At 39.2% G+C, this 25604-nt stretch overlaps 1 protein-coding gene and 1 long non-coding RNA gene across 2 annotated transcripts in view; both read right to left on the bottom strand.

Moving 5' to 3' along the window:
• Positions 1 to 24919, bottom strand: part of insra (insulin receptor a) — a 53584-nt gene extending 28665 nt beyond the window's left edge. The window contains 2 exon segments of the mRNA XM_032530805.1: positions 14542 to 15090; positions 23725 to 24919. Coding sequence (XP_032386696.1) covers positions 14542 to 15090; positions 23725 to 23830 — 655 coding nt within the window. The 5' untranslated portion in view covers positions 23831 to 24919.
• LOC116698725 (uncharacterized) overlaps positions 1 to 25604 on the bottom strand; it is a 350926-nt gene that overhangs the window by 184515 nt on the left and 140807 nt on the right. The window lies entirely within an intron of this gene.

The raw sequence follows: 25604 nt of genomic DNA on the forward strand, positions 1-25604 counted from the left end.
GGGATTTTTGGGAGGCATGTGCTGGGTCGGCAGTTGGACTTAGGTCTGTTTACGACTTGGCTACATATTAAGTCTTTAGCCTAAATGTATGTATTGCCTCCCATGTCTCTTACACACTGGTCAGGGCCTGTCTGATCTCTTGTCATGCGGTTTGTGCGAAGTGCAGCAGAACCACACAATGAGATGCTTAATCCCTGATGCCCAAAACAAACTTCAACAACAAACCCACACAACTTCAGGCCACTGTGTGACAGAGAATGATACACCCTGTCAGGGCGATGCCGCCTTGGGAATGGGAAGTGAAGAAACAGATTTGCGCAGCCTGCCAGCCAACAGCAAGATTCAACAACGTGGGGTGTTGGAAAGGCAGAAAGAATCCACATTGGTGGCAAGAAATGACTCATACAGTTCATAAATGGTTCATTGTCTGCTGTCTGTCACCATGTGGCATACCCAATGTAGAGTTATCTATTTCTTTCTAGTTTCTACCGAAATCAAAATGCAAACCAGCAAGCCATTAGTAATTTATTTATACATGCAAGGACGACCACACTTCACCATACCCTAAACACAGGGATTCCTGCCTAAAATTAAGAGCCTCTGTGCTTTTCATTAACCACAGTCCTCCCTAAAATCATTTTGGGGTGAGTCTTTCCAAGTTCCTTTTTTGGCAGTAATGAAACAGCAGCATGATCAGGCTTTCTGCGTTCAGATCATATTAGACCCCAGAAAATGCCAAACTGGAATCCGGTGGTGCGCTGGATGGTCATTAAAATTCCACGGCCATGACAAGGGTAGTATTTAGTTTCTTATAAAAGCTTTTGCTGAAGGCCCAGAAGAGAAGAATCTAAAGAAGAACAAAGTACTTTTGAAAATTGCAATCTTTCAAAGTTTCCACACTTTTCACAATTTAAAATAAACTGACAGAATAATAGAGCAGCAACTTGAGTACGGAATTAACTGCCAAAATTGAACTTTGACGGTTGAGTCATGTTTCAAATGTGACATGCATTGCCTGGCACTGCATGCATGTAAAGCACAACAGCTGACTAGATATTTAGGGATGATGAGGTAATGCACTAAATATGGAAAAAGAAAATAGAGACAAAAAGCTAACTAATTTACTGGTATTGCATATAGGGGTGTAATTAATGACTAATTTTAGATCAAATTATTATTTACAGTTAAAAAATGCCATAAAAGAGTAAAGCATGCTAATCACAAGTTCCCATAGATATTCAATTTCCAATATAACAAACTATTTTGCCTGCTAGAATCCTATTTTTCTGGCAGATGATTTTGTAAGTATAGAGGAAACATATTATTATTATTGTTAATTATCTATTTTTAGTGAACTGGATGTGTGCACCATGAAAATAAAGCAAAGGTGGTAATCAATGTTAATTTATAGTGTATATGTTAATAGATAACCATGGTACAGCATACTGAGTGGATGGTGCAGGGTGTATGACAGAAGACCATCAAAAGGCCAACATCATTGACTATCTTGCTCTCACCAGGCTGGCATAAGACGTTCTTGTTAGTCATTCAATGTGACAGAATGCCTTCGGAGTGGTTTGTTGGGCACCGAGAGGACCCTAAAGCAGCCGTTACCGCAGTTATAACTGTATAGTGCCAGAATAACACAGATTGCAAGAACACAAAACATTCTAAAAACAATGGATGCAAATATGAGCCACACATCTGAGCAGCTTTTCTTTTGTCCAATTTAAATATAATAAATAAGATCAGTCTATACCATCTTTAACATTTCTAGTTCTATAAAGGAATCAAAACCCCTGACAGTGCCCTTAGTGTGATTACCAGTCTCGGCCCTGATCACGTCTGTCATTATTACAGAGCTGTCTAGTTTCCTCTCTACTAGTGAAGAACAGATGGTATACAGTCCCCACTTCTATTTCCTTACATGTCTCTGCCTATGAGATGGCGGCAAAGATGGACAAAATCTACAATGACTCAATTAATTGAGCACATGACATTTAGGTCAACATGTTGACTTTTAAAAAGAGTCCGGTATAGACAGGGACATCATGCAAGTGATGCAATGTAGAATTTAACATTGTATCACCTGCCTGATGTCCCTGTCTTTTGTTTTAATTGTCTAAGTCTGACAATGACTTAGACAATTATTTAACAAATTATTTTATAATGACTCAAACAGCCCCAGGCTTTGTTGATTGAAGATAAATCCAGATTTATGTCTAACAACTCTGAGTTTAGCCTTTATATAGGTTGAGGGTAATTACTTATAATTAAATAGTTATAAGAAAAAAACCCTGCGTGGTTTTTTGGAGGACATAAGGAAAAGAATTTATTAAAAGATGAAAACAGCTACAAAGTAGCACAGACATGATTAGTCTATTCAATTATGCCAAAAATATTTTACCATTTGGATTGACAATCAATTAAGTCATTTATCAACCACCAAACTGGTAGTCTGTTTCATAGGCGCCGATTTATGTTTTCTTCCATGGGTTCTCACAGGCACATGCCCTTTTAAACAAATACAGATAGAATTGGAGATGAGAAGTTTCACTGACACGTATCCGCTATCAGCTTCGTGGGAAAGTAAGAATCAATGGAGCAGGAGACTGACAGCGACATAACCAATCACATTAGGACAGACGCTCCTCACAGAGCTCCCCACGGTATTGGCGCATATGGTCTGTTCCAGTATCTTAAATGTAAAGGTTTACTCTCGTTTTGTTTTTCAAACCGTTGATTAATTGATAAGTCAACTGACAGAAAATTGGCTTTTACAGGTCCCATGGCCTGAAAATTTCATTTATGAGTTTTTTTTACTTTAATATGCGTCGCCCCAGTCTGCCTATGGTCCCCCCAGTCTGCCTATGGTCCCCCTATGGTGCCTTTGAAAAAAATGAAAGCTGAGATGTGCCAATCTGGAATCGTGCCCCTTATGAGGTCATAAGGGGCAAGGTTACCTCCTATTTCTCTGCTTTGCCCGCCCAGAGAATTTGGCCCACCCATGAGAGAGAGACATCAGACGAGCAAAGTGGCAGTTGGTCAAGCCTTCACCTTAACCTAAGATCTATATAAAAACATCCCAAGAGCACGTCATAGGACCTTTTATAATGTAGTCATTTTTCATGCAAAATGTCAAATATTCGCTAGTTCCAGCTTCTCAAATGTGAGTATTTTTTGGCATTTTTCTTTATACAATAGTGAGAGAAAGAGAGAGCAAAGGCAGGGAAGAGCGAGTGGAAGACACAAACTCTGGCCTCTGTGGTAAGGACTCACGCTCTACACAGTGAGCTACAAGGGTGTCCAGTATTAACAAATTAATCAAAAAAAAATTTAAGATACTTTTTCAGCCTTTAATGGACAAGACAGTTGCAGACGAGAAAGCGGGGAGAGAGATAGACGTGCAGCAATTAAGTTTGAAGAGATTACCTTGGGCACTGGAAAAATTGTGATGGGTATTTATTGCTGTTATTGGACATTTCAGAAACTATTCGGTTAATCAATTAGAAAAAAATTAACAGATTGATACAAAATATCTGCTGGCTGCAGCACAACCAAGAAAGACAGATTAGCAGATTATTTTAGTCTGAGCTAAAGTTTTTGTTTTATGATTATAAGAATGACATGAGCAAGTGATCCTTTAAAGAAGTTTCATTGACTTATGACACAGAAAACCCAAGACAGATATCAGTCAGGACCGATGATTGTTATTCTAATATCTAAATATTTAATCATGCGTTAAAACACAGATGACCAAGATTAAGACTCAACAAACTATGTTCAATTTCATTTAAATCTAATTAAAGTAAAATTAAGCACACCACAAAAAAAAAAGATTAAAATTGTTGCCCAAAAATGACCATTATAAAAAGCAGTGGGAAATGACTGGATATATTTGTCTTATTTTCAATTGGCAACCACTTGTCAACTGGTCTGACTCAGTAGCAGCAGGGCTCGGTTGAGATGACTCGAGCAACAACACTAAACGTAAACAATTTCATTAACCGACCCTTGCCTTCAATAATAGAACAAAAACACACCAACAACATGGAAAAGCACTTTTTGTTTTTAATGTTGCTCTGCCGCTGCTGTCATTAAATACAAGCAGGATATCCAGTTTGTCCGTGACTGGAATAGAAATGATAAACACTGCACTCATTGATGGGCAAGTACACTGCCTACTTTGCAGGCAAATGACGCACGCCACAGCCTTGAATCTTCATTTCCTTCCAGGGCTCTGTGTTAGGCTTAAATAATGACTACCTCTGTGGATGACTTTGACTACCTGTGATGACATCAAGCATTAATGTCACATTTACGTCATTAATGTAACGACAACACTGTCTTTTTCAAAATCAAAATTTGAACAAACACAATTAATCTTCTTAGTTAAAGAGCAGCAGAAGAAATAAATAAGAAATAAAAGCGGGGGGGGGAAATTTACCAGTTGCACTGGAAGGTCCACTCAAAAAATTAGTTTTTTGCTGCCACAGGGCCTTTGTACAAATGAGGTCAAATCTACAACAATACAGCACAGATAGGTTCTAGTGCACTTTGGATAAAAATGTTTTTATTGACGCTTTAACATGATGCTTATGTCTTTTAAGTGCATGTTGTTTTTATGTTTCCAGCAGTATCAACAACAGATTACAGTATCAGCAATACAACGCAAATGTAGGTAAACATGAACAGTGATAGAGACTGAGCAAAATCCCCTTTAGATAACAAACAAAGCATTGTGGGACACACAATGGAAAGTCAAAAAAAAAAAAAGGATCGAAATTGATAAAACACTGATTGCGGTATCAAAACATCACAATGGAAGACTTGTTTTTGAATGTACAAATCTATTGTCATTTTCTTGTTCAACATTTCACAATTGAGGTTTCTATTTTTCTTTCCTTGAATGTGGTAAAAACCCTTATTATATTCATAATTTTAAAGGCTCTGAGATGCTAAAATCAGTTGCACTGAGTGCCTGATATTAACTGCTTTCACAAAACACCATTTTCAAAAGCACCATTACATGATGTTTTTCAATTCTTCATTCATTTTCAGCCTTGGGTCCAATCAAAATAAATATTAAGGGTTGGCTCTGACACATCAGTGCCGTTTTATGGAGTTAGGTGTTATGATATTAAACAATAGTGATACAGTACATACATGTGTGTAACTAAATTGGGTGAAGGTACAACAGATTTCCTTGACGACCCTAAAATGAATTTCCCAAATAATACAAACCCTATTTTATCAAAGAATGACAAAATAAACTAATAAATCATCTGGCTCAAGGCCTTGTGTGACTTGAGAGTAGATTAAAAAAAAATGAAATGCCACCATCTTTAAAAGGATCAGTAAAACAACAGTGAGCTGTTGTAAATCTGTGGCTGTGGTGAGTTTAAGCGTATAGATTGGTAAAGAAACGCCTGTCGGCCCAGCTTTAACAAATGCCTGGAATGCCTGGGATTCCATGGGAATGGCTCCAGGAACTGAACGGCAAGAGTTCGCAGGGTGCAGCTCCACAAGGCTGAGTGCCAGAGCAGTTAAGTCAGCTCAAAGGAAAGGACTCATGGAGTGAGTGAGTGAGTGAGTGAGCGAGTGAGTGAGCGAGTGTGAGAGAGTGTGTGTGTGTATACTGAACCATGAAGAGAGTAGACTGTCAAGGCTGGACGAACACATCTGTTTCATCTTGTTGGATTCCTTTTGTATTTGTGGGTATTTTAAGTGTTGCCTCCTTGCCATTTCAAATATCAGCACAAGCAGCTTTATTTTCCTGCTCTGTTTGGTGTTTTAAATGTCATCTCAAAACCTTTTATCAATGCTTCCTTGGCCTGATTTGTTTTTTTTTTTTTTTTTTTTTACAATTCTGAGTTGTGTTAAATGTTCATTCAAATGTTTTACTTACAACTTTCTGCACCAAACTTAAAACAGAAAGAAGCCTTTCTTTTAGGGAAAGCAAAGAAACCAAAGATAAAAGATAAATAGCACACAGACAAATAAATATTTGTTAAGAAGCCTTTGCACAGTGGAAACACATAAAGACCAAAAAAAGGAATTTAAACATGATGCCCGGGCTGTAATGCATTTTTTGGACAGGTAAAATACTACCAAAAACAAAATCTATGGCCATGGTCTAAAGCCACTGGCTATGTGTGCATGTACAGTACATTTTACCTGGATGACGTTTAAACTAATGCTAGGTGAGATCTCTAAATGGAGGTTGCAGTCATGCAATAGTCCTTTTTGAGGAGTTGATAATTTCACATTGTGAGGAAGGGTAAAGTAAGTTTCTCTTGGCTAGTGGTTTGAGAACATTTTCATTCAGTGGAAGAGGCATATACACTCAACCAATTCCACCCAGGGTTTTTGTGCATCACAATGGTGGATCATTGTTAAATTTAACCGGGTTAAATCGATGTGGTTACTTATGATGAACACCTAACCTGGTTGGGCGTAGGTTAAATTGTAGATTAGAAATCAACCAGTGTAAACACACCGCCAACTGACCAATCAATACTCGATTGATAACAACGACATTAGAAGATCCGGTGCACAGAGAGAGACAGAGAGAGAGAGAGAGAGAGGAGGGAAAGGGGCGGGGGGGAGAGAGAGAGAGAGGAGAGAGAGAGAGAGAGAGAGAGAGAGAGAGGACAAGGAAGAGGGGGGGAGGGAGGGAGGGAGGGAGGGAGAGAGAGAGAGAGAGAGAGAGAGGAGAGAGAGAGGGGGGGGGGTACTCATTTAAGTTAAAACATTTACAGACCGACAACTCCGTTAACGTTCCCTGATGAGTATTTTTATGAAAGATATACATTTTAAGCAGAGGGAATTGCATATAGGCTTCTTGAGCTGTGTGTTGCCAATGTGCACATCACTTGGAATTATGTTTTTGTATTTTTTAATTGCTCTCACGATCGCTTACCAGTGCTAGGGTTGCAACTGAAATAATAGGCTAAGGCAGCCATAGCTTATGGAAAGCACAAGTGTAATTATGGGCAGATCTTGTGCCTCACTGATGGGGAAGTGATATTGATATGCGTTGTGATTTACGCATTTACAGCGTCAGCTTTTTTTCCCCCAGCTTTCCTTCCCGTTTGTGAAAGCAGCGACTGTATTGTGTTTTGCCTCGAAAACCGTGTCTGTGGTCTTCATATTTATGTAGAATAACGGTTTGCTCTTCTTATGGAAAATATGCAACTCTGGAGGTTGTTTGTGATTGGTCATGGTGTTCAAACACCGCCTCTTTTATGTGATCGCTGGATTGGGAAACCCTGGGTTGACTGAACTAGTGAAGACTTAGACTTAGGTGAAGCCGGGTAACTGAAATAAATCCAGGGCAACTGGATCTTGCTTCATAGTACAGGCCTCTGGTTGGCTTGGCTTTCAAACACAGTTTATGTTTCTAAGGCAATTCCAAAATCAATGAATAGAGAAGCTCCACCAGTCTTCAACATGTCAGTGAGACATCTATGAGTCCTAACACCGTACGCAGGTATAAAGTGACGAAAACGCAAGTCAAGCGTCACGACAGTATAATAAAGTAGAGCCCGACCGATAAAGGATTAATTAGGATACATTAGTTATTTGTAGTTATTTATGAATTTTCACTATATAATATAAATAATATGATAATAATTTGTTTTATTGTCACAACAGAGGAACATCAAAATATATGAAAGTTCTGATAAATAAAACGTATGAAAATACAAACGTAAGGTATCAAACTTAAAGTCCTTTAAACAAAAACACATTAACCGAAAAAAAATAATCAGTGTTGGCAACAGGGAAGTTATAGAGTGCCCTCTGGTGGACAAATTATGCAAAACCAACGCTCATAACATGGTTGACCATCCGTTTTTATGTTTTAAATATTCATTTATCAGAATCATTTATTTGTCATTATAAATGATTCTGATGAAATAATATTTAAAAACACACACACACACAAACACAATATTTTTTTTAAATCGGCCATTATAAATACAGGACACCAAAATGCCTAATATCGGCCAGCCAATATATTTGTAGGGCTTTATAATAAAGCCATAGTTTCTTTATGGTTTGCCACACCAAGGGTCACTTTCATCTCAAAATAATAAAGCTTAGTAACACTATCCTCCTATTTGCCCACAGACAGCTTAACTAGCAGCTAAATTTGTCCTCTTCGCTGTCTTGCTGACACCTCACGGGTCAACCATCAGTATTTTGGTCTCATAAAAGTGTCTGTCGCTACCGAGGTAACACTCTCAGCCTGTGCGTCCATTCATAACTTTAGAGAGGAAGCAGACCAACAATAACAGGAAACAATTGGGAAGAACTTCTACGACCATCATTGTACAGGGTGGAAAAGGATTGTGGCGCCAGCGCTGACCATTGTTTGTAGGAGCTGCAACAAGGTCGGCAGACAGGACAGCTGAGGGTCAACAGTGAGGCGTGACCCATCTCCTCACCCCCGTATTGAGCAGTGACCTCGCTTTTCCTTCTGAAACAGCCTGTGTGAATGACTGATGTGTTCATATCCACGATTACACCACAATGTTACTCTCCTGTTTCCTAGCAGCAAGACTAAACAATAGACGTCCACTCTGTCTGTACACAGAGGTTATGCCCCTGTGTGATTTATAACCCATGTCTGTGTTCTCACACACACACACACACACACACACACACACGTCTTGTGATCGGTGGACAGACATAAGCGATGTGAGCCCAGAGTAAATTTAGAACATCCATATCAAGAAAGGCCCAGCATCGAGTCCTCACCTGACCTGACTGAATGTGATTCATATAAATAATCCAATTGAAACAGCCTGCATGAAACTAACAGTGGTCTCCTTCTGCCAACAGGCTACAGAGGCACACATGCTACAAGTGTGGAAAGTGCCAAACCAATCAGAGGCTGAGGCGTCTGCTTAGAACCATTCTCCACCTTATGGGAGCTTGTAATATGTAACAGACCTTACAAACCCAAACTCTGGCAAAAGCTGCTGCGGCAGAGGAGAAGGATAAAAAGGACGGACCCCCGTGGGTGTTTCATCATCGGTAGAGGGCAGATAATTAAGATCACTTTTAATCAATTGTGTAAAAAACTGACAACCTGGGAAATACAGCATAATTTATATCCCTCTGGGCTTGGTAAAAGGCCTGAAACTATACTTTAACAAAAAGAGAAGAAACAAGCTGCAGTTGATTACAAAAGAAACAAAGATATTAAAAGACTTTTTTTTAGTGAAGAGGACCATTTCACTGCAAAAGCACCTCTCTTATGTATACTCACAATTCCTTATGCACGTAAAAATGTGAAAGAAAATGGCATTGGATTTCAATTCACAGTAATCCAAATTATGTTCATTGTTATGACAAAGAAACTACTTTATAATTAAACTGGCCTTTCCTCAAATTTTTATAAAAAGAAGCCTGTTAGATATGCAAGAATAGGGGCACCATTGAGAGTCTAGTGGTTTTATGCTGCTGATGAGGAACCACAACGTTCCACCATTGGGTCATTTAATTTCCCATCTCTCTCTTTCTCTACCCATTTCCTGCCATCTATCTACTGCCGACTCTCTAGTAAAGACATAAAATGTCCCAAAAAGTTTAAATACCTTGGGGTCTTGTTCGCGAGTGAGGGGACAAGGGAGCGGGAGATTGGTCAGAGAATTGGCACAGCAGGTGCGGTATTACATTCAATTTATCACATTGTTGTGACGAAAAGAGAGCTGAGCCAGATGGCGAAGCTCTCAAGCTACCAGTCAGTTTACGTTCCTACCCTCCCCTATGGTCATGAAGGCTGGGTCATGACCGAAAGAACGAGATCCAGGGTACAAGCGGCCAAAATGGGTTTCCTCAGGAGGGTGGCTGGCGTCTCTCTTAGAGATAGGGTGAGAAGCACAATTATCCATGGGGAGCTCGGAGTAGTGCCGCTGCTCCTTCGCGTCAAAAAGAGCCACTTGAGGTGGTTCGGGCATCTTCGGGTAAGGATGCCTCCTGGGCACCTCCTTAGTGAGGTGTTCCAGGCACGTCCAGCTGGGAGGGGCCTCGGGGAAAATCCAGGACTGGGTGGAGGGATTATATCTCCAACCTGGCCTGGGAGCGCCTCAGGATCCCCAAGTGAGAGCTGGTTAACGTGGCGCGGGAAAGGGAAGTTTGGGATGCCCTGCTGGAGCTACTGCCCTCGCGACCCAAGACCAGATAAGCGGACGAAGATGGATGGATGGAATGCCCAAAAATTAAATGTAGAAAATATGCAAAATTAACAGTGCAGTTTAGTGGAAAAAGATAATATCCCAACGGGAAGTCCCTGAGTTCTTATTGAGTCACTGCCAATATTTCAGCCTGAGCTGACGTCCTCTCAGCCAAACAAGCTGTGCCACATAACAGCCATTACAAAACCATAATCAAATGCCCATTATCTTCAAATTGGTATTGGCAAGAAATAGTACTTCATTACAAGCAAATAGACTTGGTAATATTTCCCTTCACGCCAGCTCATCATTTCAACTCAATTTTTAAAAAGGAAATGAGGGGCTGATTTGTTTTTGTTTTGTTTTGTTTTAAACTTGTGTTCATAACAGACTTGAGATTATAAAAACTAAAAAAAAAAGACACCAAATTAGGGGTTTTACAACTATTTATTATTGCCAGGAAGTGAAAATAGTCCTTGATATGTTGTGGATTAACAGTGAAGGGTTCCAATATACTTCAAAACAAATACAGACACAAACAACATGATGGACAATGTAGTGAACATGATTCTGTTTATACTACATTAGGTGTTTGCATACGTGGAAATGCTTACACGTGCAGTTGGCATGTACAGAGAAGAAAGTTGGTGTGAGGTGGACCTGGTCACCACAGACCTAAATCTTGTCAGCTGTTGCTACTGTCATATGCTGCACTGTCTCTTCATGTGGCACATTATGTTTGGCACATTATGTGGTCACTTCTTATATAATTATAAGGTATAACATTACACAATGTGTAATCAAGTGGTGACTGATTAACAGTAACGTAAATGCCAAATGTCCTCTGTTGGAGGGATGGAAGTGAACGCTGGCACAACTAGCTGCTGCTGCTTTCTCCCTCAAATTTGTATTTTCTTCTTTTCCTACTTTTCCTACTGCTTCTTGTTGCAAAACGAGTAGAGATTGTATGGTTACGCGCTCAGCAACTTGACAACTAACTTTGATGGATTAACCTGCATAAATTGTCTCCCTTGTCTCTGGTTTAACCTACAAGTCCATCCATAAACTCAAATTGGTCCAAAACTTAGCTGCCCGTATTATCACCTGAACACTAACAACTGAACATGTTACTATCCCCATTCCCCCCCCCCCCCCCCCGCATAACAGATCCTTGTTGTTGTTCTTTTATATTAAGAGAGCAGAAGAACAATAAGCAAAAATAATGTGAATAAATAAGGTTAAAAGTAATTTTACTGTCATCTCTAAAATGCTACCTTTCGCATCACATCCAGCATCTAGGTTTGTTTAAAATGCTTGTTATTGTGTGAACAAAACTTTTCTGAGTCTACAGTTAACTTCATCAGACAAGACGAGACTAAAAATGTTCGTCGACGACCTTTTTTGATGACGAGACTGCACCAATGTCCAAAAACGCTGACTAAGACTAAATTGACATGCATTATTGTTGATGAAAATAGACGAGACCCAAATGTTTTGCATAAAATAAAAACTAAGACAAAATCTCTATGTGCTCGTTTGGAGCGCTGCGGTTCAATCAGGCGCAACTTGGCTGTGGTGCATCTAGAGATTTGGTGTGTCCCCTTTTTTTCATCTAGCCCTCACACATCCAGATAGCAATGTGGCCCGGGTAGGGGAAAGAGGAAGCCCGGTTCGGCCTTGTGCAGAAGCCGCTACACCGCGTAGCACCGGGCACGGAGACAGGCTTTCAGCCTGCTGGCGAAGCCGCTCAACAGGTTGCAGAACAGCCGGAGAAATGTAGGCTATGCAACTGCTGTTAACAAAACAACGTGCAGTAGAGCCCAGGAGCCCTGGCACTTATCTAACGCGTGTGTTTGATTATATTTGCATGAAGGAAGAGGATCAATATAAAATTGTGTTTGACAAAGCTGCATTCAACAAAGTTGCATTCAAGTGTAAGTGCAAGTGTACATTGTCAGATAATTATGACATTTAACCAAAATTTAAGATGTGTGAAACACTATTTGACTGAAATGGTTAACAGAAATAATCTAATTTTTTTTTTAAAATACTAAAATGTTTTGACTAAAACTTGACTAAGATACTTTGAGTTCTCTTTTGACTAAAACTAGACTAAAATGACAAGACTTTTAGTCGACTAAAACTTGACTAACAAAAAAAGATATGTGAATGACTAAATATGACTAAAACTAACAAGAAAATTTTGGCAGACTAAGACTAAGTTAAAAATGGGTGACAAAATTAACACTATCTGAGTCACAGCAACCCGCCAACCTGAGACCAAAAGACGATAGACATGAAGAATGCAACACATTTGGGAAAAGTAGATTACTTTAAGAACTACAGTAGGTCTTAAAGTAGTCTATAAAAACAGTAACAGCATACATTTGAATAGGGCATTGGATGCCTTGCACTGTGTCCTGCGGTTCTAGCTAGGGCTTAACAGATCTTTTCATGCTTTAGTGAAAGTAGGCAAAAAACCACAGGTCCCAGACCACAAGACCACAGGCCCTGCCCATGCCGAATGCAGGCCCATGACTTGAGATCAGAGGGTGCCAGTCAACGTATGGTCTTGATTCATTGTCAGAGAAGGGCACACAATGAGGAAATCATCTTTGCTATAATACTTTTTATACAACAGTTCTGCCTTAACATTCAGCACAATTTGGCAATAGGTCTTCTGGGTCTGATCTGCAAATGTCTTTAAGAAATTGTGATTATTAGCAATCCCCTTAAGCACAAAATATATATATGGAAAAACTACATCAAAAAAGGTGGCAAGGGAGCTGAAAAGCATAAAATGGTCCACTATACAGAAACTGCTTGTAGCCGTCACACCAAACAAACTAAGAGTCTGAAAAAAAGCAGGGAGACTTGATCAAAAGAGCTCTTAAACGTGCACAGTGTTGCGTAATGGTGCGAGCCAAGGTGTTCAGACAGCACCCATGCGCCAAATTCTTCTCAGCACTTCAACTTGAACTCTTTGGCAGTGTGAAATGGGTGGGCTTTTCATTTTACAGTAAAAGCCAGAACACAGAGGGCCGATGTCTCCGAAACTGTGCTTACAGGGAAAAATGATGCATGTGCCATGACTTCTAATATCTTATATACCTCCTCCACACATCATGAGCAATGACAACACTAGTATTCTCTATTGAGAGTAAACATTAAAAGACTAACTGGCGAGCTGTTGCATCACCATAGAGTACAGTTCAAGCTACATTGACACAGAACTTGGCCTACTTAACGTGAGCACATGACACAGCTCTGACATTTCAAAACTAAAAAGGGACACAACTAACTTTTGGCAAAACAACTTTTAGGCTTTAATTCTTCATTCATCCTGATGCGAGTAAAGAACATTTTTCTTTTAACGCTGACCCTCATGTCCTATTATCTGGTCCAAATGGAGAATTGAATTTCTGTAAATGTTGGACGTGTGGAGGGGGGGGGTTGAAGATTATGATGTGTTGACTGAAAGTAGCTATTACTACTAACTAAGAGCTGCTACTGGTCACTGGCAAAAATGTACACAACAATAATGTTATAGAAGGGAATCACAGAAAATGAATGTAATCATAAGTGTTTGAAACAGTTTCTCATGTAAAACAAATGGTGAAAAGCAAATGTTTTAGATTCAATGGCTTGTTAGCATTACAACCTCAAGTATAACTTTTTATGTAGAGACCAAAATGTGACAAATATGTGACAAAACTCCACCTGTTGATTAAGACAATGAGATGTGGCTAAAAGCTCTGGAAAAAACTAGCGAGTGGACCTTGACGTAAAATTATGATATTATTTAACAGAAAGGTTTCCTTTAATGTGGTGAGTTCAAGGATTTTATCATATTAATTGGTAATGTTACAGCTGCAACTCACAATTATTTTCAGTGTTGATTAATCACTTGAGTCCCCCCCCCCCCGATTAATCATTAAACCATTTAGTCAACATTCAACAAAACATCAGATAATTCTCAAAGCCGAAGATGAAGTCTCCATATTGCAAATTGCTTGTTTTGTCCAACCTGCATTTCAAAGATATTAAGTTTACAATCAGATAAAACTAGACTGCAGTAACGCCACTGATGATAGCATATGTTGCTAAGATGAATGCTTAACATTCAGTGACTAATTATTTTAATTTTCTTTCCATACCAAATTTTACAAATGTCTAAGTGTCTGAAATGTTTGGGTTCATTTTGACGGCCATCCAGAACCGTGATATCTAGTGCAATGGTCATGGATCAGAGCAAGGTAGCATGTGTTTGTTTGCAGATTGCATGACTTCAATCTATCACAAAGAATCCCAGAGATACCAATTATATTACATGAAAGTTATAACAAAGACTGCTTACTTCTTTGACAGTGGTTCTGAGTCCAGCAGCGTTCACTGAAGTGTCCATTGATGGTGGTGGTCTGGCAGGTGGTCTTTCCGCTGGCTGCCCCGGGGCAGACGTCTCCACATTCTCTGTTGTTCTTGTTAGCCATGATGTAGTTGTCCTCCCCTGTGTCCAGGATCTTGGACCAGTCCAGAGTGGAGAGATAGCAGAGATCTGGGTTCTTCTCAATTCTCACGGCTCCTCGGGTGATGTTCATCAAGCTATGGAGGCCGATCTCTCGTAGCTGGAGCATCTCAAACATTACAAGGGCGTAGTTGAAGAACAGGTTATTGCCTCTGATGACAGTTAGGTTGGGGAAGAGATCGCTGAGGGTCTCCATGCCGTAAACTCTGAAGAGCAACAGGTAGTCAGTGACCACTGTCAGTTTGGGGAAACTGAGGCCTCGGAAATCCTCGGGCTTGGTCCTGAACATGAGTAAGATCTTCAGGTGGCCTTCGATCACGGTGCAGTTCTCTAGTGTATGTAGGTTGGTCACATTGTTGCGGATGTCCTTGCTTGGACAAACTGAAAAGACATAAAAAGGAGGGGTACATATTCTTTAGAAACTAGATATTTTCATGTATGACTCACATAACAAGCAAAGACCAGGCTAAAACCAATACAGTGTGGAATGGCTGACATGTACAGTTAAGTCTTATGGGTAACTCTCGGACATGAACAATAAAAAGACTTCCCAGATACAACTTATCATTTTCTCTGCCGTTTCAACTGCTGAACATGACTGATGCATTAGGCAAGATGTCTGCTCTGTAAACTGGAAAAACAGGGTTGAAGAAGTCAGACACAGTCTCTAGGAAGAGAAAAATAGATTTCTTGGTAATTAGAGGGGATATTTTAGTGAAAAATATGTGGTTTTGTCTCTGACTTTGATGAAGACCAGACCATCTTCACTGACATTTTGTTTAGCAACCACATATCTGGCTCTGAGCCACTGTCCAATATTGAGTGCTGTCATCAGAGTGAGGCTGTGCTCATCCTTGGTTACGCCGAGTTGATTTGTGGAGTTGCTTCTGTAACTCAGGACCATGAAAAACACTAGCTAATACATTAAAAATATTTGTCTGGGAGGGGAATTGAAGCATAGTCGCACCAGTATTGCACCAGTAGTCGATTTGTGGCTTTGTCAGTTATCACCCAGACACATGATCCTGTTTGATGAGAAATTCCATAACTATGCTATTGCGCGGATAAGTTGCATTTTTACTGTCTCAATCACTTTAAATTCCACTGTATCACAATGACACAATAGATTATTGTAGGGCTGTTAATAATTACTATTAATCTGTCAATTATTTTTGTATAGATAATTTATATTACATATCAGACAACAGTGAACAAAGCTATGTACAATTTGTATTCCAATTACTTGCTTTGTTCAACCACCAGCCCAAAACTGCATAACAATGAAATCCCCACATCTGGGAAGCTAGAAGCAACACATTTTTTGCCATTTTTCTTGAAGAAATTACTTAAATCAATTATCAAAATACTTAATGAAAAGTTTTCTTTCTATCAACTAATTGATAAATCAGCTCATTGTTTAAATCCCAGATGAATGTCAACTGTACTACAACTTCCGGTAATGCAGTACAGTGATCTTGAAAGCACCTGCAAAATACATTAAACACTATTACACTACACTATTACACTCATGTGAAGAGAGCGGACAATAATTAGGATATCCTCAACTCTGCATCTGGAAATCAGACAAACTCTAGAGCATAATACTTGTCTGACATAACACAGGTAATAACGGTCATAAAGTCGTTTTCCTTTGCAGGTGCAATGTGGGACATTCCAGACCCAATTTCACAAGTCATGGCAGCAGCTGGAGGTGTGCTGCCTAGTAAGTGGACTGTATTTGTTTACCAACGGACCTACCATTGAGCTGGGAGCATTAGGCCAACTGGTCAGTCATGTGGGCAAGAGGTACAACAGCTAGGTGCGCACCTCTTTATGGCAGCAGCTCATTTTACACCTTCTGTTGCATAACAGTACAAGATCACAAACACAAACACACACACAACACACTTCACTATATGACCTTAACCAGCTTGCTCACTCCGCAGCAGTTATCTAAAGTTCAGCCTACAACTTTAAGGCTGATTTAAAATACACACAAAATGTCCTAACATGGGTTTAAACTGCAAGCTATTTAAAGCAGCTTGGCTCATTAAAAGGTACATTTCTTTTTTTAAACTACATTTAGCTCTGCAGCTCTATTTGTGGTCTTGGAGTACCGCCGAATTGTAAGCATGAATGGCATGCCACAAACCTGTAATTTCAACACATCCACCTCCAAATGAAACATTTACAATCAAACTGACGGAAACTGCCAGACGAGTCTTTAGCAAATGTAACCTACTGTAGATCCATCAAGAAACATTTTTAAAACTACAAAGAGCCTCCATCTTTTTCATAAAAGACCCAATACACTCAAACAAAACAATTTAATAGACAAAGACCTAGCAGTGTAAAATACAAGGGGACAGCGGTTCTGTAGACAGAGCAGAGTCAACCTGCAGAGTACTGAGTGACCCTGTGGAGAAAGCAAATCATCACAGGGCGACGAGTCCAGGCTCCTATCAGAGTTTCAGCCAGGACAGTATTTTTAGAACCACATTCCCAATAGAGAATCTAATACACTTCTGCCGTACCGATAGTGGCTCACATTGGAAACTGGAACATGGCAGCCCTGGTGTGTATGTGAGGAATTTTAGAGGGGCAGCAGAGAAAGAACTGGCCGAGCTGATTTCTCAATATGTGAACACTTAGTTTAGAAACAAAACACTGTTTTTGTTGCTCTGGCGTACAGCACTGAATATCTGTCCATGACGACAGGACACAACTCAAGCAAAACAAACCAGGTGCATCCCAGAATTTAAATATTCCCTGTTTTGTTGAGAAAGCGCACAAACTGAGAGACATCACAAAGGTTGCTATGGTGACTAGGCCAACTCCAGCTCTCCATACATCACCTAATCTGAGCCAGACAAGACTGAAAACACAGCCATGGTGCTCCGAATTGACAAAGAGCCAGATTTGTATTGACCAAAGTCTCTCACAGCCTGTACTTCAGGGACAGATTAACTTTAAGGTTAATTAAAAAGGGGCAGTATGATGGTTTCCTATAAATCCAAATAAAAGACCAAAACCAACAATTAATTTATCCTACTAACAAGACAAAACAGAGGTGATTTGTGTTCACTTTTTAATTAAACAGATACTCACGGGTACACTATTGAAGTTTAAAACTACTGGATCTGCCCAGAGCCACTCCGGTTCTGCCATAACCAATTCCAAACATTTGGTTGCGACGTCGGCTTAGCATTGCTAGTGTTTTCCTTAGCCACCCCTTCGCCACTAACGGAACGAGCTAGAAAATCAAACTTTTCCCGAACATCATGGCCACCAACAAAACTCAGCAAAGATTGTTCTTGCTTGGGCTTTAACTTCTGGATATTGCCACAATGGCATCGCTCACATCTTTCTCCACCGCCATTACAGCTAGCGCACAACCTCAACGTCATTGTTCTCAGCCGCTCTCTCTGTTTGCTGTTTGGACCGGTAAAGATTTGACCAGAGAAAACCCAAGAATATACAGCAAACCCAGACGTGGTACTGAAGGAAAAGGAAAATTGAGCGGAAGTATGTGGGCAGAGCCAAGCTAAAAGACCATGCAATGTAGTAAAAAAGCTCTAGAAAAACTTACTAAGTGGACCTTGAGCTGGAATTATTTAGTCAAAACCAATTTTAGCAGCATGAAATTTAATTTGAAACAATAAGAATAGACAAACAATACTGTTTTATTGCAGTAATACAGTAAGCAGCAGGGTTTTTGCTGCATAGAAGAATTTTTGGCGCCCCCTTTTTAGCCAGCCCCAAAGAAATATCACTAGCACCAAAATAATAAGGAAAAAAATAAATTAAAATCCACTCTAAATGTGTTTAAGACCAATTTACCAAACAACCGTTGAATAAGCAGAACTAAACTTGAATATGAGCGCTTATCTCAGTTTTATCTCCAGAGTCGGGCTGAACCACTCTGACTCTCTGGGTGATTCATCTAAATATTGGGGTTTTATTTACTCAAGCATTATACACAGTTGATCAAATTGTCAGAAATATTGGGTAAATGCATAGTTTTCTGTCAAATAAGGTAATACAGACTCATTGCCGTACGTAGTCCCCACCAAAACCTGCATACCCCAAAGAAGTTGTTGGTTTTAGTTTCTTCAGGTGATTTGTTGCTCAACAAGTTAAAGGGGTCCATTTTCATGTCAATAAAATACAATCTGTGCGTCTTAATAGAGCCAAAGTCAATTAAAAAAATGTGCCATGGACAGAAAAATAACTGTCAACTATTTCATAATGGGTTTGTCAATTCAGTCAAAAGCTAAAGTAACAAAAAGTGCACACACCACACACTCTAGTTTCAGCTTCTAAAATGAGAGGATTTGCTGCTTTCATTATTGCAAATTATGAGGGCACGCATTGCACTGTAATCAGATGTGTTCAGATTCACTGGGTGACACCTGGAGGTGGTCCAGTTCACAACGTAATCAGACCACAGTATAAGTCAGACAGACACAAAGGAAATCTATAGAGCTTGAACACATTTAAGAAAACAAATCCGACCACAAGAAAATGGCAATTTCTTCACATCTGACTTCTGTGACCCTACTTTTGCTATTTCAATGTCACAATTCTGTACAATAATGCAGCCAAGTTGCAAACAAGACCAGATTCCCAGTATAAATACAATGCCAATGATGACATGTCATCCTTGTAATAACAGTGCACAGGCTGTTAGACTGATGCCGTTTATTATCGCTGGGCCTCAGAGAGAACTGAGGCCTCAATGTGCATGCAGGAACACAAACACTCAAGTGATTGCAACACTTCCCTTTTCAAGGTTTCACTGTTCTCTTTTCGAACCCAGACCAAAAAACTAACTACAGATCCACAAAATGCCGAGGTCACGGCGATACATGTTCACTGTTTCCAAACTGACTTGTGATGTAATCCACTTTCAGAAGGGTTGTAAAACTTAACCACCCGTCAGTTTTAAGATACACTGTAAATACAGAAAAAAAACTTTAAATAATTCCTTTTCTCTTCTTAATTCAATTTTGACATTTAACACAAAATCCAGCTAAGTCATGCATAGGCTGCAATTACAGTTAATTAAGACCACACAGTTAAGACATTACTAAATCTCTAAGAGATATAACCTCTTTGGGAACTTTCTCAAAAGTATAAGATCTCCTACAAATGGCATGTGAGCCAGGCCGGTGGCAGAGCAGGTTATCAAATGTGCCATTGGGGTTCCCCGTTTCATGCGTCGTGTTTATGATCGCTGTGCCTTATTATGTTGTGTTTGAATGTACAGTGATGACGTGTGAAATAAAAACGCAACAATTTGACAATACAATGCAGCACAACAGTCCAGGGAATACAATTAAACCAAAGTAATCCCGGCACTGGTCTTTAAATAGGGTAAAATTAGGTAAAAGAGAGAACCTATAAAACCACACAGTTCCCTCTTGGGGATGTTTGAAGTGGATCCTGTATGGATGGCTCCGAACCAAAGATCATTTGGTGATTTAGTTGCCCACCAGCTGCCCTTACATGCACATTATTCTCTTTGACAGTTGACATGTTGGCAGTGGGGTAATTATTACCTCTAAAGTGTGAGAGCACAACAACAAGCACATTTCCTTTAACAGGGGCACGGTGTCAAGGGTAAAGATGTGACACAACAAGGCTTCCTTGTCAGATGCCTGTGTGGTTGGAGTTAAAGACTGCAGGTGTGCCAGTTTACTCCATTTTAAAGCAGTAGGTCTATATAAATTTCCAAACGTGAACTTGTCAACCAGGATTAGATGGACATTGTTGAGGGTGACAAGTGCAAAGATCATTCTTTTGTATATGTCAAACATACTCATGACTTAGGTTCTTCAGACTGCAGTAGCAGTTTGTTTGTAGTGTTTTTGGAGAGGTGGTGGTAGGGGCGACATCACTTTACAATTGCTCTCCTTGTCGGAAGGCGTACATCAAGAGTACCAGGTTTCTGGATTGCTGCCCACCTATGAGACCTGCTATAACCAGAGTGCTATTCAACAACAGGCTGCCTGTGGCTTCATTGCAAGCTCCTGCTGTTTGACACTCTTTATAAAGTGATGTTTTTTACCGGCACAATAATACACTCCAGCCTAACAACCCAACCAAACTGCTGTTTGTGCTTCTTATGTATTGCAGTAACAACTATCAGTTTGAAAAATTAGATAACCGTTGGTTTGTAAAACCCTATTTTTGCATTGTCAGACCTTTCTCCACAACACTGTGTGGAGTAAGGTCTGGCTACACCCCACTTACATTCTAGGATAGGGAAAAACGTTAACAACTACATTTGCTTGCATACATCTAAACAATGGATGGTAATCATGGACTTTACATCTAATCAGTCCCCAAATGCCCCAGTTAAAAAGTGAATGCCGTACACATATTCCTTGTAAATCTTTACAAAATTCTCACGAAAGAGTCAACCAGGCCTGCATAGTTGTGCAATCCCAAAAAAATTCAAAACTTGTCATATTCAGCATCTAGCTTGCTAGCTGGAAGTATTTTGTGGTTTCCCGTGGCCAAGGGATTTTGGTATCGGCAAGATGCAGAGAGTGGATTTGAGGGACATCATGCGGCAAATGTTAGGCAATTATCCTGGAAATGTTCTTTCATTGATCCAGACTAGAAAAACCCAGATGTTCTTTAAACAACACTCTGGGAAGTTATTTCCAGAATCTTTTAAAACTCACCATCTGGATTTAAAAAAAATACTTCATAAAAAGAAAGATTTTTAACCGCTTTCCTTTTCATATAGTCAAAAATGACATACCTCCTTGCTTGTTTTGTACAAGAGAACTATAAACATGTTTTTTTGAAAGAAATACAAGATAATACAATACAGCGTCAATATACACAAATATAACCGATGATAAAACTTTAAAAATTGAGTTAGGTTGGCTTTAGGAACTTTTTCTGGGTGAGCTCACGTGAAACCGGACCAACAAGACAAAATCATCAAACTTACTAATAAAACTATCATACAATATACTATACTACACAAAGTAACACAAATATAGAAGATAAAAACAATGCACCTTAAAGTGCAAGAGGTTTGCAATTTAGAAATAAAATAATCTAAACATATCAAAATACACAAAACACCATAAATACAAGACAACCATAAACTAAAAACATGTACCTTAAAGTGACATTCAAGAGTCAAAAAGCCTGAGGGAATTGAGGCGTAGATGAATAGTCTATAATTTACATTCTGTTTTACGTTGTACAAATTGAGCACAGACATTTGTCATTTCCAGCTAACATCTTTGTTAGGAAACAGTGGCACAACTTGAGAAACAGAATAAAAATCTTTCTTCAATGTGAAGCAGAAGGAATATTTTTTCATCCAGATTGTTTGGATAGAGATCTTGGACATACCTTCAGAACAGCAGTAAGCATTGTTAAGCAACCTACTGAGTTTTTAAAAGATCACTGGGTATTTAGCTTTCAGAAAAAACACATGCTTAGCTTTGTCACTGCAATGTATTAAGAGGCCCTAACTGGGGTTAGCTGAAAACATGAAATGTGCCATATGTAACAAAACATAAGCCACATTTGCAGTTACAGGTGCACATTGACACGAACATTTTCAACAGCCAGCTGATGCTAAATAAATGAAATAAATTCACACTGCCACTTAACATAAGCTTTCATTATTAAGTGAATTTTCCATCAAGCTGAGTTGGACTGTTACCAAATCAGAAGGCTCTGAAAGGTTTCCTGACTTTGACACTTATCACTCCAATTAATGAAATCGGCCAGTGTGAGGCCCGGGTTTCACTCTTCCCTTCTGTGGTTCACTGTCAAGTCTGGGAGAAGCACGGGAGGGGGGAAGGGCTGCAGTGCAATTACACAACTTGCTTTTCATTTATGTCTTAAAAATCTTGCTCAAACTGGTTTGATGACATCGCTCTATTCACCCCTCACTAAAATCTGATGAAAGGTGAGAGAGCCTGTTCTTTTCTTTTCCTTCCGAGTATGTCTAAACTCCAACTACAGCCACATAAAGTACTGCAGTAGCAACAGTTTTAAAGCTACCTGGGGCTATGTACATGGACTGGACAAACTTTCTATACTGTATAAAGGAGGATTGCGTATTACTGTGTATGGCTTTGTGTCAAGACTACTGTAAGACAGCACAACCATTGAAGAAATGTTTTCTCAAAGAGCAGAAAAGAAAAATAATGACTGAATTAAGATAGAGCAAAGTTGTAGTATTTACTGAGTGATTTTTTTAATAAAAGCATCTATAACAGCCTATATTAATTTGCAATTGTGCATCAAAACAACTTAAGTGTATTTTGACATGTATTCTTTGTTGTATGCAATGCAAGATTTGAAGGAAGTTGTTAGGTGAGAACTATAAAAATCAATTTGTTTTCAGTTCCTGCAAACTCCAAATATCTCAACCTTTGTCCCTTCAACACAGTGACTATCTACAACACCACTGTTGCTGCCTATGTGCCTCAAATCATATATCACTGACAACACAAATATCTGGGAGTTACAGGTTGCTTGCACTGGTCACTAGTATGTTAATATTATTTGTAAGCGTTTTTGTCCATTTTGTATTGCATTTTAATAATGCAACCTAAGTGACTATTACATAGTTTATAATTTGCATGTGGTAGCCCATAATAATTGACGTAACAATTATTTTGTTTTTTAAAGGCTATATGGATCTCTATCAAAATATTAAAATGATCATCAATTTAATCAATTTACCCAGTATATTGGCACAATTAAAAAAAAAAAAAGTGTAATGCTTTTAGATTCCAGTGTCAATCCCCTTAGATGGAATAAACAGAAAATTGCGGAATATTTGACAGACAATTTTGTATTAATCAAATGCGAGTCTGTCTGTCGGTCTTAGCATAATGCATCATTTCTAGTTTCTGTAAAAGTTCAAATTATACACAATCAGTTGTACAGTCCAGCCAACCACATATTCAGACAATTTCACAGAGTAAAAATGCTTAATATTAACTATGCTAAAATATTAGTGTTACTTACCCTCCCCACTCGCTCGATGACAGCTCATCACAAAGCAGACAGCGGTCAAAACAAAACACAAGCACAAAGTCCGGAGCCACATAACTGACTCGGAATAATACCCCATCCAGCACTATTCCGGGTCAAATACAGAATAATCCTGGCGAGGAGGAAAGTTCGAACTGGAGGAGAAATACCTTCAGGAAATTGGTTTTGTTTTGCGGCGTGGGCCAACAGGTAAACAAAAATAAATAAAAGACATCCCGGAAGATGGGCGGAGGCACGAGTCCAACGTGTTCAGTCAAACACAAGCTAACGATGCTGCTGCTAAAGTTAGCCACCTCATGGAAAAACACCGTTAACACACACCATGGGACATGAGTGCTCTTTTTGTGTATTTAAATACAATGATTAGTTAAACTGGCACAGTTGGGGTTTTTTCCGTTTTGGGGGAAAAAAGAGCAAAAACAGGCTTGTTGGCCGAGAAGAAGCTATGCTAAGCTAGCTACGTTAGCTGCCTTGTCTGACTCCACCATTCTAGTCCAGGCCACAAGTTAAGTTTGCGCTGCTTTCCAGCAACTGTCTCAAATCATTTTAAGTTTAAGAAACCCCCCGCATACCACACGGCTGCAATGCATATTCTTTATAACAGTGGACAAGTTGCATGCAGGAACATTTCTTTAAAAGCGACGGTTAACTTAATTTAGAGGAAATGTGGAGCCGTATGCTTCTGACTCGATGGTTGTGGCATGCGTGGCGTAACGTTTGCGTGTCTTTCGTAAAAATCCCCCTCAAGTCATCCAGCGAGCACACATCGTCAGTTGACTTATTTCGTAAGCGAAGTAAGGTGTATTTTTCCAGACAGACGTGTAGCTCCAAAGCGACAACTCCTCTTCAGTCAACGCAGAGATTTCAGAGAGACCTCCAGACCCCTCTGAAAGGCTGACAGACTGGCGTGTTCAGACGCTTCGTGGCTCCGCCGCACTCCGCTACACTTTTTTTGTTTGGAAATAGAAAAAACAAAAAAATAGATGCTGCAAATTGTGTTTACGCTCATGTTACCACAAGTAAGCGTGAATCAGAATGAGAGAAAAGTAGGTGATATAGATCGAAATCGAGTTATTTTCTCGTTTTCTGCTCCACAAACAGAGGTAGGAGGTACAGTCTCCCAGGTCCTGTAGGATCCCCTTCTTCCAAGCCTCTCCGCCGGTAAACAAACACTGCCAGTGAGCCAGATGGGCTTCAGGGGAAATACGGACTGGAGTTTATTGGATTACACAACAAACTGATCCTACTGCCAGGTGGTAACGTGTTAAAAAGTAATACATTTACTGGTACTTTGTAGTGTAAAGAATTGAAAGCTGATAAGGAGTCATTGCCATTTAATTTAAAATTAAAATTTGGCAACTGCAAATACAAACAAAAATGAAACAATTGATCGAGAATTCCATTGACTGGAAAACTAATCGGTAATTTTGATAATCGATTGTATTTGTTATATTTGATCATTCATTTTCAAGAAAAAAATCAAGAAGCCAGGATTTGCAAATTTTCTTAGTTTTATATCATAATAAGTTGAATGTTAGGTTATCATTAGAATCGGGACAAGTCATTACCTTTGGAAACAGTTGCCAAAAATGCAATGACGTTTTATAGACCAAACAAATTTTAAAATAATTAATTAAACAAGAAAATAATTGGCAGAGTAATAGATGTTGAAAATAATCTTAGTTGCAACCCAAAAATACAATTGTTCTGCTTTTGTTAACATTTAATGACAATAATAGTATGGTAATAATAATTATTATTATTATTACGATTATAATTATACTTGAGCTGCTCATTTTAAGATTAAAAGGGGTTTTAGTCTAAATTAAATTTAATGTCTCCAGTTTTGGTTA

Source organism: Etheostoma spectabile, chromosome 12 (genome assembly GCF_008692095.1).
Source record: "Etheostoma spectabile isolate EspeVRDwgs_2016 chromosome 12, UIUC_Espe_1.0, whole genome shotgun sequence".
In the NCBI taxonomy this organism is placed as follows: domain Eukaryota; kingdom Metazoa; phylum Chordata; class Actinopteri; order Perciformes; family Percidae; genus Etheostoma; species Etheostoma spectabile.